Genomic DNA, 12,688 nt, shown 5'->3' with positions numbered 1-12,688 from the left:
TATAGATCATTAACTTACAAGAAGTGCAACAATTCTAACCACTTAGACTGACATAGTACAATATTTTCTTAACAAAATGTTTTGTATCAGATCTGAGTCAGTGCAAATAAATAATAATTGATTTCAAAAAGTAAAATAAATGATATGAAGAAATATAGTAATCACTTTTACTTGGAAATATTCTACAAGCTGAAAAAAGGTTTCAATTTTTTTATAGGCCTAATATGATGGTGAAAAAAAAACACAAATATTATCGGGTACAGTCAGTATATATCACTTGTGTTATTACTTACTTTTATCAATTGTTTTTACTCAATATAAATTATTGAAAAATTCACGAAAAAGCGAATCCGGATTCAAGTCTTGTATTTAGATATGACACGATTAGATTTATCCAATCAAATCGTGCTATTTGGGGGGCTCGGCAATGAAATTATAGTCACGTGGTCAAAACAAACAGTTCAGTAGCATTCAGATCAGTCGACAGTATTGACATCGAACATTCAAGAATTTAGCCTATATTAAGGGTTTCGAATAAAACATCCCAAAAAATGGACGAGTAAGGAAGTTTTATTATGAATTTTTCTTTCGCGGGTTGTGGTTTTCTTGGAATTTACCATGTTGGTGTAGCAAGTTGCCTCAAACAACATGCACCACAACTGGTGGAGAAGGCGACGTTTTTAGGAGCTAGTGCAGGTGCCCTAGTGTGTACTTGTTTGTTATGTGGTATAGATATAGGTAAGTTCTATTTCTTTGTGTTTTGATTCATCGTTATTTTGTTGATCACCAAGGCTTGCATTTCGTAACATGGCCATAATGGTCCTTGACCTTTAAACGTGTGCTCTATTGACCCAATTTCACACGATTTTACGGTTACTTTTCTAATTAGGTTTAAAATCCATGTGAGTGGACACCACTTATGTTCTTAAAAAGCATATTATTGACGAAAATCCAAAATGATATAAAGTAAACATGGTAAAATACTTTCAAATTACTAATTTAATTAGATCCAGGCATATGTAGGAAGGTTGGTGCATAGGAAGTCCCGGTGCATAGTAGGCTTAATGGAATAATTCTTTAATGGGTCTAATGATCAGTGTCAGCTAGCAGTTTCTCATGAGGCAAAAATGATTTACAAATTTTCTAATATATACCTCTCCTCGTGAACATAGAAATTAGGAAAATCATCAAATCAATCAGTGGATTTATTCAGCCTGTGTCATTCATCCTGATTTATGAACAGGATTATCTTATAATAGGGAAAGGAAGAAAGCTCCGGTAATTAAGGAAATCTCAAGTTGATTGTGTTTGTATATCCCAGAGCTTACTTGAGTTGACAAGATGAGTCAGATGAGCAGCTGACCATGCATAAAAAATTTGACATAATGTATGATAATATGGAAATGTAGGGCAGATTTAACCCATCTGCCCTTTCATGACCGTGTTTAAATTAGGTCCATTCTAACACCCCTTTTTTCACCTGTCCTCTACACAAAGGAACATGCATAACACATCTAGCATTTGTACTTTTGTGGCCAGAGGGCCCCCCAATTGTGAACTATGTAACACTGAATAATATGTTCCTTGTTGAATGACAATTAAGTAACAGTTTCAGTGGGAAGTAGTACCATTAAACTTTAAAAAAGTAAATATACTTATATAAAAAAAACATTTTCGAAAAGTTTGTTGAAAATTGACATAGTGAAAGTAGTCACAGTTAGAAGTCACTTTTAGATTAAGTATTCATAAGAATAGTTTTTTAGATTTAAAATTTTTTTAAAAAAAAGTTCAAGGTCTCTCGAATTTAGCAATTGTTTAATATACCCAAGTAAATAATAATGAGGACTCCATTGTGTACATTTATTGAATATTATTATGAAGGATGTACATGTGTACATTAATTATTTTGGAAACTGCAGAGTAACAAACAATGAAACATCCTAACACGACCCATCCTAACAGATTAAATTCACTACAAGAAATGCTCAAATAATAAATAAATTTATGTTCAACTTTAGGTGAATGTACAAGTTTTGTGTTACGACTTGCGACAAAAGCTCGTTCCAGAGCTCTTGGACCTCTACATCCAAGTTTCGACATTTCAAGAATTCTCAGGGATGTGCTGGATACCATATTACCAGACAATGCCCACGAGATTGTCCGGGGTCGGTTATATGTCTCCCTGACCAGGGTCAGTGACAAGCAGGCAGTGCTGGTGTCTGATTTCCACTCTAAGGCTGATCTTATACAGGTAAGTCCACACAGCAGAGCAATAATAATGCAACAAAACCTTAAATGACAAAATTGGGGTATGCATTTTAGAGTGTGAGGCTGATTGGCTGTTAAGAACCAACATGCCCAATATTTGAAAGCATGTGAGAGTTTATTTAAGGAAACAAAGTTTCTAGGTCATTTGGCCAAAGATTAATATATCATGTGAATTTCTCCCAATTTACAGAATAATGTATGTCAGTGTAACTTGACATTGTGCCAGAATCCCCCTATAAAAACTACATATATTTTTTCATTGTTGTGGTAGAATGAAAACAAGAATTCATAATTATAGTTCATTAACTCCATACTATTCTCATTTCTTGTATAGATATGCATATTCTTGAATATGAAAATAAATGGTAAAAGAAAGTACACTGAATATGTATTTTTAGATTATTCAAAATTAGAGCATGCACTATATGCACTTTTTATTTGGGTAATCTTGAGATGACATTTTACATAGTTCTAGATTTCAACCTGGCCAGGTATAACAACAGGTCGTTTAAAAAATGCTGTCAAGTCCTTCACTCTGAATTTCTTAGATAACAGAATACACACTTACATACCTAAGCCGACTATAACTTGATTTGATATATTACATGATAATTGATTTAAAGCTCAAATGATTACATACATGTATAAAACAAAAACAAAAAAAACTGGTCAAACTAGAGCCAAGATGTCAAACTGAAAAAAAGTTATTTTTAAAATTTAATATATAAAAGGAAAATTGCTGTTAATCATAATAAATGCATTTGATCTCGATTCTACTGTAGATCACTTAATTTTTGCGATACCTTATTTTCGCTAGATAGTCATTGATAATTGATGAGCGACACAAAATTTTCATGAATTGTGGTAATTGCTCTATATAATCTTAAGGAATACATGTACTACTATACGCGAGAATTAAATTTTCGCAAGCACATTGTTTCGCATAATTACGCGAAAATAAAGTTCACGCGAATAAAAAGTGATTTACAGTACCCTGGTATGTATATGTAGAAGTTACTTTAAATGTAATATTTCTGCTTCCCCGGAGTTTTTCACAGAATATTTAATATTCTATCACCTCTTTTTTAGGCTCTGCTGTGCAGTGCACATGTTCCACTTTACTCAGGATTGATTCCACCTTCATTCCATGGAACGGTGAGTTTTTACAATTGTCTAATAGTATTTATGAGTACTTCATTATACCTTCAGCCCAATGCTGCTGTGGACATTCATTAGGTGATGTCATGCCTAAATTTAGAATAAACAGTGTTGTTCATTTTTTTTTAGACATTAATTAATGTGTTAGCATTAAAGAGGTTAAAATAACTTTGTCTTATGACTTGGTGCAAAGATTTTTTTTGAGATGAGGTTCTGCTTTTGTCATACTGTGATACGTATTGTTATCCATCCAAAAGTCAAAGCTATTAGTTTAATAAGATGTTAAAGATGATCTCACATGTATGGGTCACACAGTTAGGGTACTCATTATCTTCTATTGATAGGGTAAATGGTATTATGATGTAGAGATAAAGGGAACAGCATATAAGTTTGATACATAGTACAGTAATTTTCTTTGCTGGCAGTTCTCCAGTAGCATGGCAGTTCTCCAATAGCACTATTTCTGTTAGATGTAAACATGATCAAAGGGAACCTACTACGTAATAAATGAGTTATTGGTGTGTAAATCACACAGACTTAATTGTCACGTAGGTATATTTCATGAAGAGCGCTAGCACACAGATTTTTGACATCTTGGGCATTGGGGGTCTCCAGGTAAATAACACCACTGTTACTTTGACCACTCCCTCTCGTCAGGTAACCGTACGGTAAAAAAATTGGGTCTTTAACCTATTCTCTTTACTTTAACATGTTTAATGTGATTTTTTACATCTGTGAACCCTCATCCTGTTTAAATTAAAAAAAAATTAATAAAAATACTAGTACATTAATTTACTTTCAAACACTATTTTGAGGTTGAAAATCATATTGTTAAAAATGTTTGAATTTCCTTCAGTTAGCAAAAGTGGCACATTACTGCAGTAGTGGTTGGAGTAAAACAGTTTACTTTTATTAGCTCACCTGAGCCGAAGGCTCAAGTGAGGTTTTCTGATCAAAATTTGTCCGTTGTCTGTCGTCGTCGTCGTCGTCGTTGTCGTCGTCGGCGTCGGCGTAAACTTTTCACATTTTCATCTTCTCCTCAAGAACCACTGGGCCAATTTCAACCAAACTTGGTACAGAGTATCCTTGGGTGAAGGGGATTCAAGTTTGTTCAAATGAAGGGCCACGCCCTTTTCCAAGGGGAGATATCATGAATTTGTTAAAAATTAATGGCATTTTTAAAAAATCTTCTTCTCCAGAACCGCTGGGCCAGGAAAAATGAAACTCATGTGGAAGCATCCTCAGGTAGTGTAGATTCAAGTTTGTTCAAATCATGACCCCCGGGGCAAGGGTGGGGCCAAAATGGCCGACCCAAGTTTTACATAGGAATATATAGGAAAAATCTTTAAAAATCTTCTTCTCCAGAACCACTGGGCCAGGAAAGATGAAACTCATGTGGAATCATCCTCAGTAGTGTAGATTCAAGTTTGTTCAAATCATGACCCCCGGGGCAAGGGTGGGGCCAAAATGGCCGACCCAAGTTTTACATAGGAATATATAGGAAAAATCTTTAAAAATCTTCTTCTTCAGAACCACTGCGCCTGGAAAGATGAAACTAATGTGGAATCATCCTCAGGTAGTGTAGATTCAATTTTGTTCAAATCATGACCCCTGGGGCAAGGGTGGGGCCAAAATGGCCGACCCTAGTTTTACATAGGAATATATAAGAAAAATCTTTAAATAAACTTCTTCTCCAGAACCACTTGGCCAGGAAAGATGAAAATCATGTGGAATCATCCTCAGTTATTGTAGATTCAAGTTTGTTCAAATCATGACCCCCGGGGCAAGGGTGGGGCCAAAATGGCCGACCCAAGTTGTTCAAATCATGACCCCGGGGCAAGGGTTTACATAGGAATATATAGGAAAAATCTTTAAAAATCTTCTTCTCCAGAACCACTGCGCCTGGAAAGATGAAACTCATGTGGAATCATCCTCAGGTAGTGTAGATTCAAATTTGTTCAAATCATGACCCCCGGGGCTAGGGTGGGGCCAAAATGGCCGACCCAAGTTTTACATAGGGATATATAGGGAAACCTTTTAAAATCTTCTTTTCAAGTACTTCAAAACTATGATTAGTGATATTCATATGGAATCATCCTCAGGTAGTGTAGATTCTAGTTTGTTCAAATGATGAACGCCTGGAGGGGGGGGGGGATACAAGTCCGATGTGCTCAGGTGAGCACTGTGGCCCCTGGGCCTCTTGTTTTCATTATACTTTCATTTTCAGCGATACGTAGATGGAGGCTTGAGTGACAACCTTCCAATCCTAAATGATGAAACCATCACTGTCTCTCCTTTTGCGGGAGAAAGTGACATCTGTCCTTCTGACAATTCATCCAATTTTGAGCACATCATACTAGTCAACACGAGTATGCAGCTAACCAGCAGGAATCTCTATAGAATCTCTAGGGCCCTGTTCCCTCCCCACCCCTCCATACTCAGCGACATGTGTACAGAGGGGTTTGATGACTGCTTGAAGTTTCTACAGAAGAACAGTAAGAGCTTATATGTTATGTTCTTTTAAGTTCAAATGTGCAGATTCAGAACTGTGTATCAAATTTTGATAGTGGCTTTAATGAAAATAAAATTCCAGTATTCTTGGTAGTTAAACCAATATAATTGGCTGACATACTCATTGTTTACTGTATTTATACATGATAATAAGAATTTAGGAAAAGGAGCATGTATTTATAAATATTAAAAATGATCTTAGATTTTATCCAGCAATAAGGAGTTTCATAATGATTGCATCTGAAACGTAAAATTTCTGCTATAAGTTTAAATCAATTTATGAAAATAACTCCTTGTCATTGTACTACAGATCTGATCTCCTGTACGCGTCACCTGAAGGTTAAGTCCTCCATTCGTCCCGTCCAGAGCTCGTGTCAGTTAGACGCCATGGATGTTGAGCAGTGTGACGGGGAAGAGTCAATACTGGAGGAGGAGGAGGAGGACCCCCACGGGGAAAACTGCCAGGAGTGTAGACAGAAAGTCCAGGGGGCCCTGACTGATACACTACCTCCAACTGTGGCAGAAGGTATGTCTGGTATTGTGTATAGATCACTTATTAAAAGTACATTTATAAGTAAAATATATTCCTTATGCCTTGCTCATAAAGGCTGGAAAAATGCTGTAATGCTTCTCTGCTAGCAAAAGGTCTCTTTTCACGTCTTTATTATTGGATTGAAAACGCAGTGTCTAGGGGAGATGGCACTGGAATGACTGGATATATGTAATAAGATGTCTTGTATATTTTCAGCTTTCCAGGTGGCGTGTGATTCGATGAACAAAGGTTTCCAGTCGTACCTCCATAGACACCGAGCACTAAGAGTAGCCTCACTTATGGTTGCCCCGTGGTTCTTACCGGCTGATATTGTGTATAACTACACACTCAGGTAAACACTAGTGAGTTCTGTTAATTAGACAAGGTACACATACACAAATGTGCGCACATAAGTAAAGGTACTTGTGGTCTTAATGATTCAGTGAAAGCGTATATTAGTAGGGAATTTTTTTTTTTTTTTTACCAGAAATGAGGAAAGATTAGAATTCATGTTTTTAACAATACCTATATGCCTTGGTATAATCTGCTTCACATAATTTGTATGATTTTATAGTATTGTATACCCAAAAGATTTTAACAGTTGCGTATAAATTGAGTCCTATAAAGTAACCTTTATCTTGACAGGGTGTTAGAGTACTTGCCTTCCTTGCCAAATGATGTGCGAGTAATGTCTCAGGAAGTCGTTAGCATACTGCGCCATCTTCTTCATCAGTTCCAGCACACCAAACGCAAATACCGTGCACAGTAAGTACTGGATAATAGATTAAGCATCATATTTACTAGAAAATCCCCAAATCCCCAAAGTGTGTGTTTATTCATTTCTCAAATCACTATAAGGTATTTTCTTAATAATACGTGTTAGCTTGTTGAAGTCTAGTAAAGCAAGAAAAATTTAAATCTAAGGACATTCTATTTTAAGTGATAAAGCTTCTTAACCCCTTACATAGCATATACGCATTTCTACGTATCTGATTGAAAACCGAGTATAGTGTGGAAAAAACATTCACAACCTCGTTAATACTGCAAATATCAGAATAAATCTTGCATCGTTGGAAAGAGAAAATAATTGAGATAAAATAATATATAGAAATTTTTTTATTGGTTGTACCAGTTTTTTGCTGCTTGAGTTAAACTTTGCGCATTATTTGAGTGATTTTGCCATTATCGAAATCAATGCAGGGGTAACACGCTATATGTAAAAAATGCTAAATTCTGGTGATTACCTCCCAACCCCCCCAACCCCCACCCCACCCCCCACCCCCCAAATACCTAAAATTGGGGTTTTTTTTTAAAAAGTACATGCTCATAATTTTCAACACAACAATATTTTTTTTAAAAATATATTTAACTAAGCGAAAAAAAAAAACTTGAATGATATCTCATTCTTGATTAAATGGAAATTCCTGCATGATTATGGTGTATTTCGTTGCTATGGCAACTGAAATGATATTTTTATAATCATTTTCAGAAACTGCACAATACCTGCTCTCAGAATATATACATATACATTGGTAAATACAAAAAGTACAAGAAATACTAAAAAAAAAATGCATCGAAATCTTAATATCAATTTGTTTAGAAATGCTTAAAATCTTTGCCATGGAAGGGGTTAAAGCAATTATCTGACGTTTGTTCCCCTTCATTATTTTATAGATTCACATGCCAGCTTGCCATCACAGAGATCAACTATGGAAATCAACCTCGGTTGCCAAACTCGCTAACAATGAGTCCTTATCAACCAGAGCCTATCAACCCCTCTGTCAGGAACCTCAACATTGGCTTTGCAGTTGACTTTGAAACAGAATCCAAAGATCTGGTCAAGTCTATAGGACACATCGGGAGACATCTTAATCAGATGGACATCAACCAAGTGGAGGTACGCTCCGAGGAGAGGGGTCGGAACATCCATCTGAACATGTCTGGTGACCAGGCCTCCAATCAACTGTTTGACACTTTTGAACAATGTCTGCTTATTTCAAACGAGATGGAGTCAGCCATGGCCTACTATTACAAGGATGAGAGCAATAGAGAGTGCTACAATGTGCAGGAAATCTATGACATAGACAGTGTAGGTATTACGTTACCTAGTCCCACTGATCTATCCTCAGGACAGGACTTACCAGATTCTGACTGGCACACCTATCTCGAATCCAAACCAGATATTGAGAATGAGGTGGGAGACAGAATACAGGAAGTCTTAGCCATACCAGAATTCCAGAGCAGTGACCATGGTGATACAATGCAATCCAAGTATGAGGTTGAAGAAGATGATTAAAAATGGGCATGACATTCCACTTTGTTTGACTGCTTCATTATTTATTGTTCTGCAAGCAAGAATTGACTTATAATTTTGCATTTACCATTTCTTAATTTTGCTATTGGTCAACATTTGGGAATCTGTTGTAAGTTTCCTTTTGTTCCGAGGTCATGCTGTCCTGTCTCTAAAGATATTGTTAAACAGCATGCACTTAAAATTGAAATGAAAGGTTTACTCAGTGCTTCTAACATAGTGCCAGTGTCTGTGGGAGCTATTACTGAAAACTTTTTTAGGAGATAGCTTCAGTATTCATCTTCCTTTGTTTGAAATATGGATATTTTCCTCCTGTATTCCATTCATACCTATTTATTACCACATGCACATGTGCCAAATTTGTGTGTTTTTATGTAACAGTTTGTCAAGATGAAATTTACTATATTTTAACTATTTATTTATAATGTCATTTTGTTTTAATTCCCTATAGCATTCTGTTTTTATTGTAAAGGACTTTTGAGATATTCCTTTTGTAGATCAAAACCGATGTAAAAATGCATATCTTACAATATATGTTCATTGTACCTGTATTAACAAGGATTCGGCCAAAATTTACCTCATATATGTACTTGCAATTTTAACTTGGCTTTTAGTGTTTATACTTTTACTGTAAATTTGGTGCTTCCTTTCATTGCCATTCCTTCATTCTCATCACAGTATTTTATGTAAATTGTACTTTCATTACTTCTAGTTTGCTGTTTTGTACAACTAAAGCAATGCAATTTTTTTGTGTGTCCATTTTTTTTTAAGTTTTCACATCTAATGCTTATCCTAAGCATTGTATGTGTACACTTTATGTAGAACAATTTTCTTAGCTTTGTAAATATGTACATACACACACGTTACAACAAAACTGATTCACAACCAAATATTCAGTCCTAGTGCTTGTTGTTTTAAATTCTGTTGCAGATGGCTGATATTCTGGTTTATATTAAGACAGAACTTGTATCATTTAGTAATAATTATGTATTGTTATCCCATAGTGTTCTTGTATTAACGTCAGTGTTGTTATGTAGTTAAACTGTTGATCAGGATTAATCATAATGGCATTAGTTCAGAAAAAAAACTTGTTACAGAATACAAAAAATAAATAAAAGAACAATACACTGTTGTTTTTTCAACGAACTAAACAAAAGACTCAAAGGCAACAATATTTTTGAGCTTGAAATTTTGCTTCTCTTAATACATAATAATAGCCATTCTCTGTAACCACTTAAACTTCGTTGCCACGCATGGTCACCGATTTTGATGAAACTTCACCCATGCTTAGTACTTGACTCCAGAAACAAATATCAAACAAAATTTCGTTGCTATGTGTCTCGGTTGCTACGGCAACAGCCGGAAAAGTTTGAAAAATCGAGATTTTCAGCCACTTTAAATTTTGACTGTGGCTTAATAAAAACTAGAAAAAGCAAACAATCCATTCTCACAAAAACATTACACCTTGATGTCACTTATACTGTAAAGAAACTGTTTAGAATATATCTCTAAGTAAGTGGTAACCAAGGGTACATTTGGAATACATTTAAAATGCTGAAATATGCTGAAAAACACTCCGTATTCACTAATGGTAGGTGTTACATGCTAAAACTCAATCAGAGACTTGAGAAAAACAATGAAAATGTTTTACCTTAGGAATATAGGTATAAGCAATATTATTTTATAAATAACTTTTATGGTTGCCATGGTAACACAGTGTAACCATGCAAAACCAGTAACTAAGATTGGGTTAATGCTACTGTCTTGAGGAAAAACATGAAAATTCAAGACTGGCAAATTTGCATCCTTAGGACCTTGCAACACCAAAACCGTAAGAAAAATTGGGTATTATTGCTACTTTGCAGTGTTACCATGGAAACAAAGTACCAGTGCTTAAAAGTGAATTATTTTTCGCTGCATTAAAAATTAAATTGCCATTTAATCAAGAAACAAATTAAAGGACTCAGCTTGAATAGTACTTATCTGTTAGAACTAAAGTTGAATATCATATATTGGTAAAATTTTATGAATAAAACAACTCTGTTGCTATGGTTACCAAGAAGGGAAAATGTTCGATTTTGTGAACTTTATATCAATATTAAACCCTGTGTGCCAACTTCTTGCATCCACTTAGAGATTGGATGATAGTCAAAATTAAAAGTCAAGTTAGCTGTTCATAAATATCGATCATAAAAGTTTTGGGAATCTACATTTAAGGGTACGTATCCAAGGAAAGAAAATATTTTTCAGGTTTTTAAGCATATATTTTCTGCTTATTTCCATAGCAACGCTCTATTTAAAGAATCTAATCTGAATTTTTTCAAATGGGAAAACTTGGAGCACACCAACGTCTTATAAAATTGATCATTGGTTATGAGGAAATGTGCTTTTTTTAAAAGATAGGATCAGATTTAACATACAAAGTGTTACATTGAAGGCTCTCTGTGGTATAAAAACCTTGGCAACCATTGTCAACCAAAATGAAATATCATATTTTGTTCTTGGTATATGTTTCAAGGCTCTTTTTTCTACTATTTGGTCACATTTCATCTTATAATTGCTTTTTATTTTTACGTGTATGACTTTATAAAATTCAATGAATATTTTTTTTTACTTTTGAATACTTTGTTACCATAGTAACGTATGTAGTAGTTGATTTACCAAACATGTTTATCATGCATTTGAGACATCTGACCTTCAACTTTTGGAAACAGTCATTGCCAATTGTTTGCTTTGCCGCAAATGTTAACTATGGGGCTCTAAACATGTTAAAAAATGCCATTTTTCGAACTTGAAGACATGTTGCCATGGTAACTATAAAACATAGCAACCAATTTTTGCCTGATTTCAGTTTAGGGTATCAATGACTTTTATCATAGAGAGTTTGGAGAAATTCTGAGACTATGCGTGCCACAGCTCCTATATAAAATTTCAAATCATTACAGAGAATGGCTCTTAAAACTCATTTACTGTAATAATTTCAATCCAAATATGATTGAGCTGCGTAATATCTATTCATTCCTTGTCTGTTTTAGAATCATGACATCTCCATTTTGATGATATATTATAAGGCACATCAGGATGTGTTGTAATGTTAGAAGATAAAGTATTTTCGCCAAAATTATGATGGATATTTTTTGCATACAAATTCATAAAGTAAAAACACAAATGCAAGTACAAATTTAATTTGCACCATGAATTGCACCATTTACAAAGTTATAAAATTAATACATTTAGCTGCTCTAATTTTATGTAGCTGATACATCTGCTGTTGTGGAGAGTAGGGAAGGAATGAGTCTGATATTTCATGTCTGAAGCATGTGTAACAAGAAAGGATAAAATGTAAGGTTGGACCCAGGGAATTAAACTTGGACCTCCCTGTATCACTAGTCAGGTGCTTTACCAACTGAGCTCTCCAAGCAGATAGCATTGGCCCTGACCATTATTACATTACTCCCTCTGTATATTGTCTTCTCTGTTGGAGACTTGAACCAAATTCCTATTTGCCCCTGCAGGATTTTCACCTGCAAGACCAGGGTGGCCAATGGTACCAACTTTGTAACAGGAAAGAATAAAATATGGCTGGACCAAGAATCGGACCTTAGCCTGACCCTGTATCACTTTAGTGTCTCAGGTGTGAAATAAATTCCCCATCCATTCATAGAAATTTAATTTCCTATTGAATAATTTTGTTTGTTTTGTTGTATTTGAAGGGAAGAAAAATCACGAGCTTTTCCCACTTTTGATATTTTTACAGTGATGATATTAATACATGTAACTTATCTTTTTTATTTAAAGGAGTATTTGACTGTATAGCCCGAAATATCTGACTTTTTCCAGGCTTTTTTTTTTTTTTTTTTTTTTTTTTTTTTTTAATTTTGATATATTACCTGCCAGGAGAACGTAAA

General features: G+C 34.8%; 1 protein-coding gene across 1 annotated transcript; it reads left to right on the top strand.

Annotated features, from left to right (window-relative positions):
* Nucleotides 1-476: 476 nt before the first annotated feature.
* Nucleotides 477-9,904, top strand: LOC134252695 (patatin-like phospholipase domain-containing protein 2). Its single transcript, XM_062735196.1, has 8 exons — nucleotides 477-738; nucleotides 2,019-2,251; nucleotides 3,358-3,423; nucleotides 5,654-5,921; nucleotides 6,248-6,463; nucleotides 6,686-6,821; nucleotides 7,115-7,234; nucleotides 8,144-9,904. The coding sequence occupies exons 1-8, from the start codon at nucleotides 576-578 to the stop codon at nucleotides 8,763-8,765; spliced, it is 1,824 nt and encodes a 607-aa protein (XP_062591180.1). The 5' UTR covers nucleotides 477-575; the 3' UTR covers nucleotides 8,766-9,904.
* Nucleotides 9,905-12,688: the final 2,784 nt, after the last annotated feature.

Source organism: Saccostrea cucullata, unplaced genomic scaffold, assembly GCF_032062105.1.
Source record: "Saccostrea cucullata isolate Sc308-1 unplaced genomic scaffold, CSIRO_AGI_Scuc_v1 ctg99, whole genome shotgun sequence".
NCBI classification, from domain to species: Eukaryota; Metazoa; Mollusca; class Bivalvia; order Ostreida; family Ostreidae; genus Saccostrea; species Saccostrea cuccullata.
This window is presented reverse-complemented; position numbering and strand designations above follow the sequence as displayed.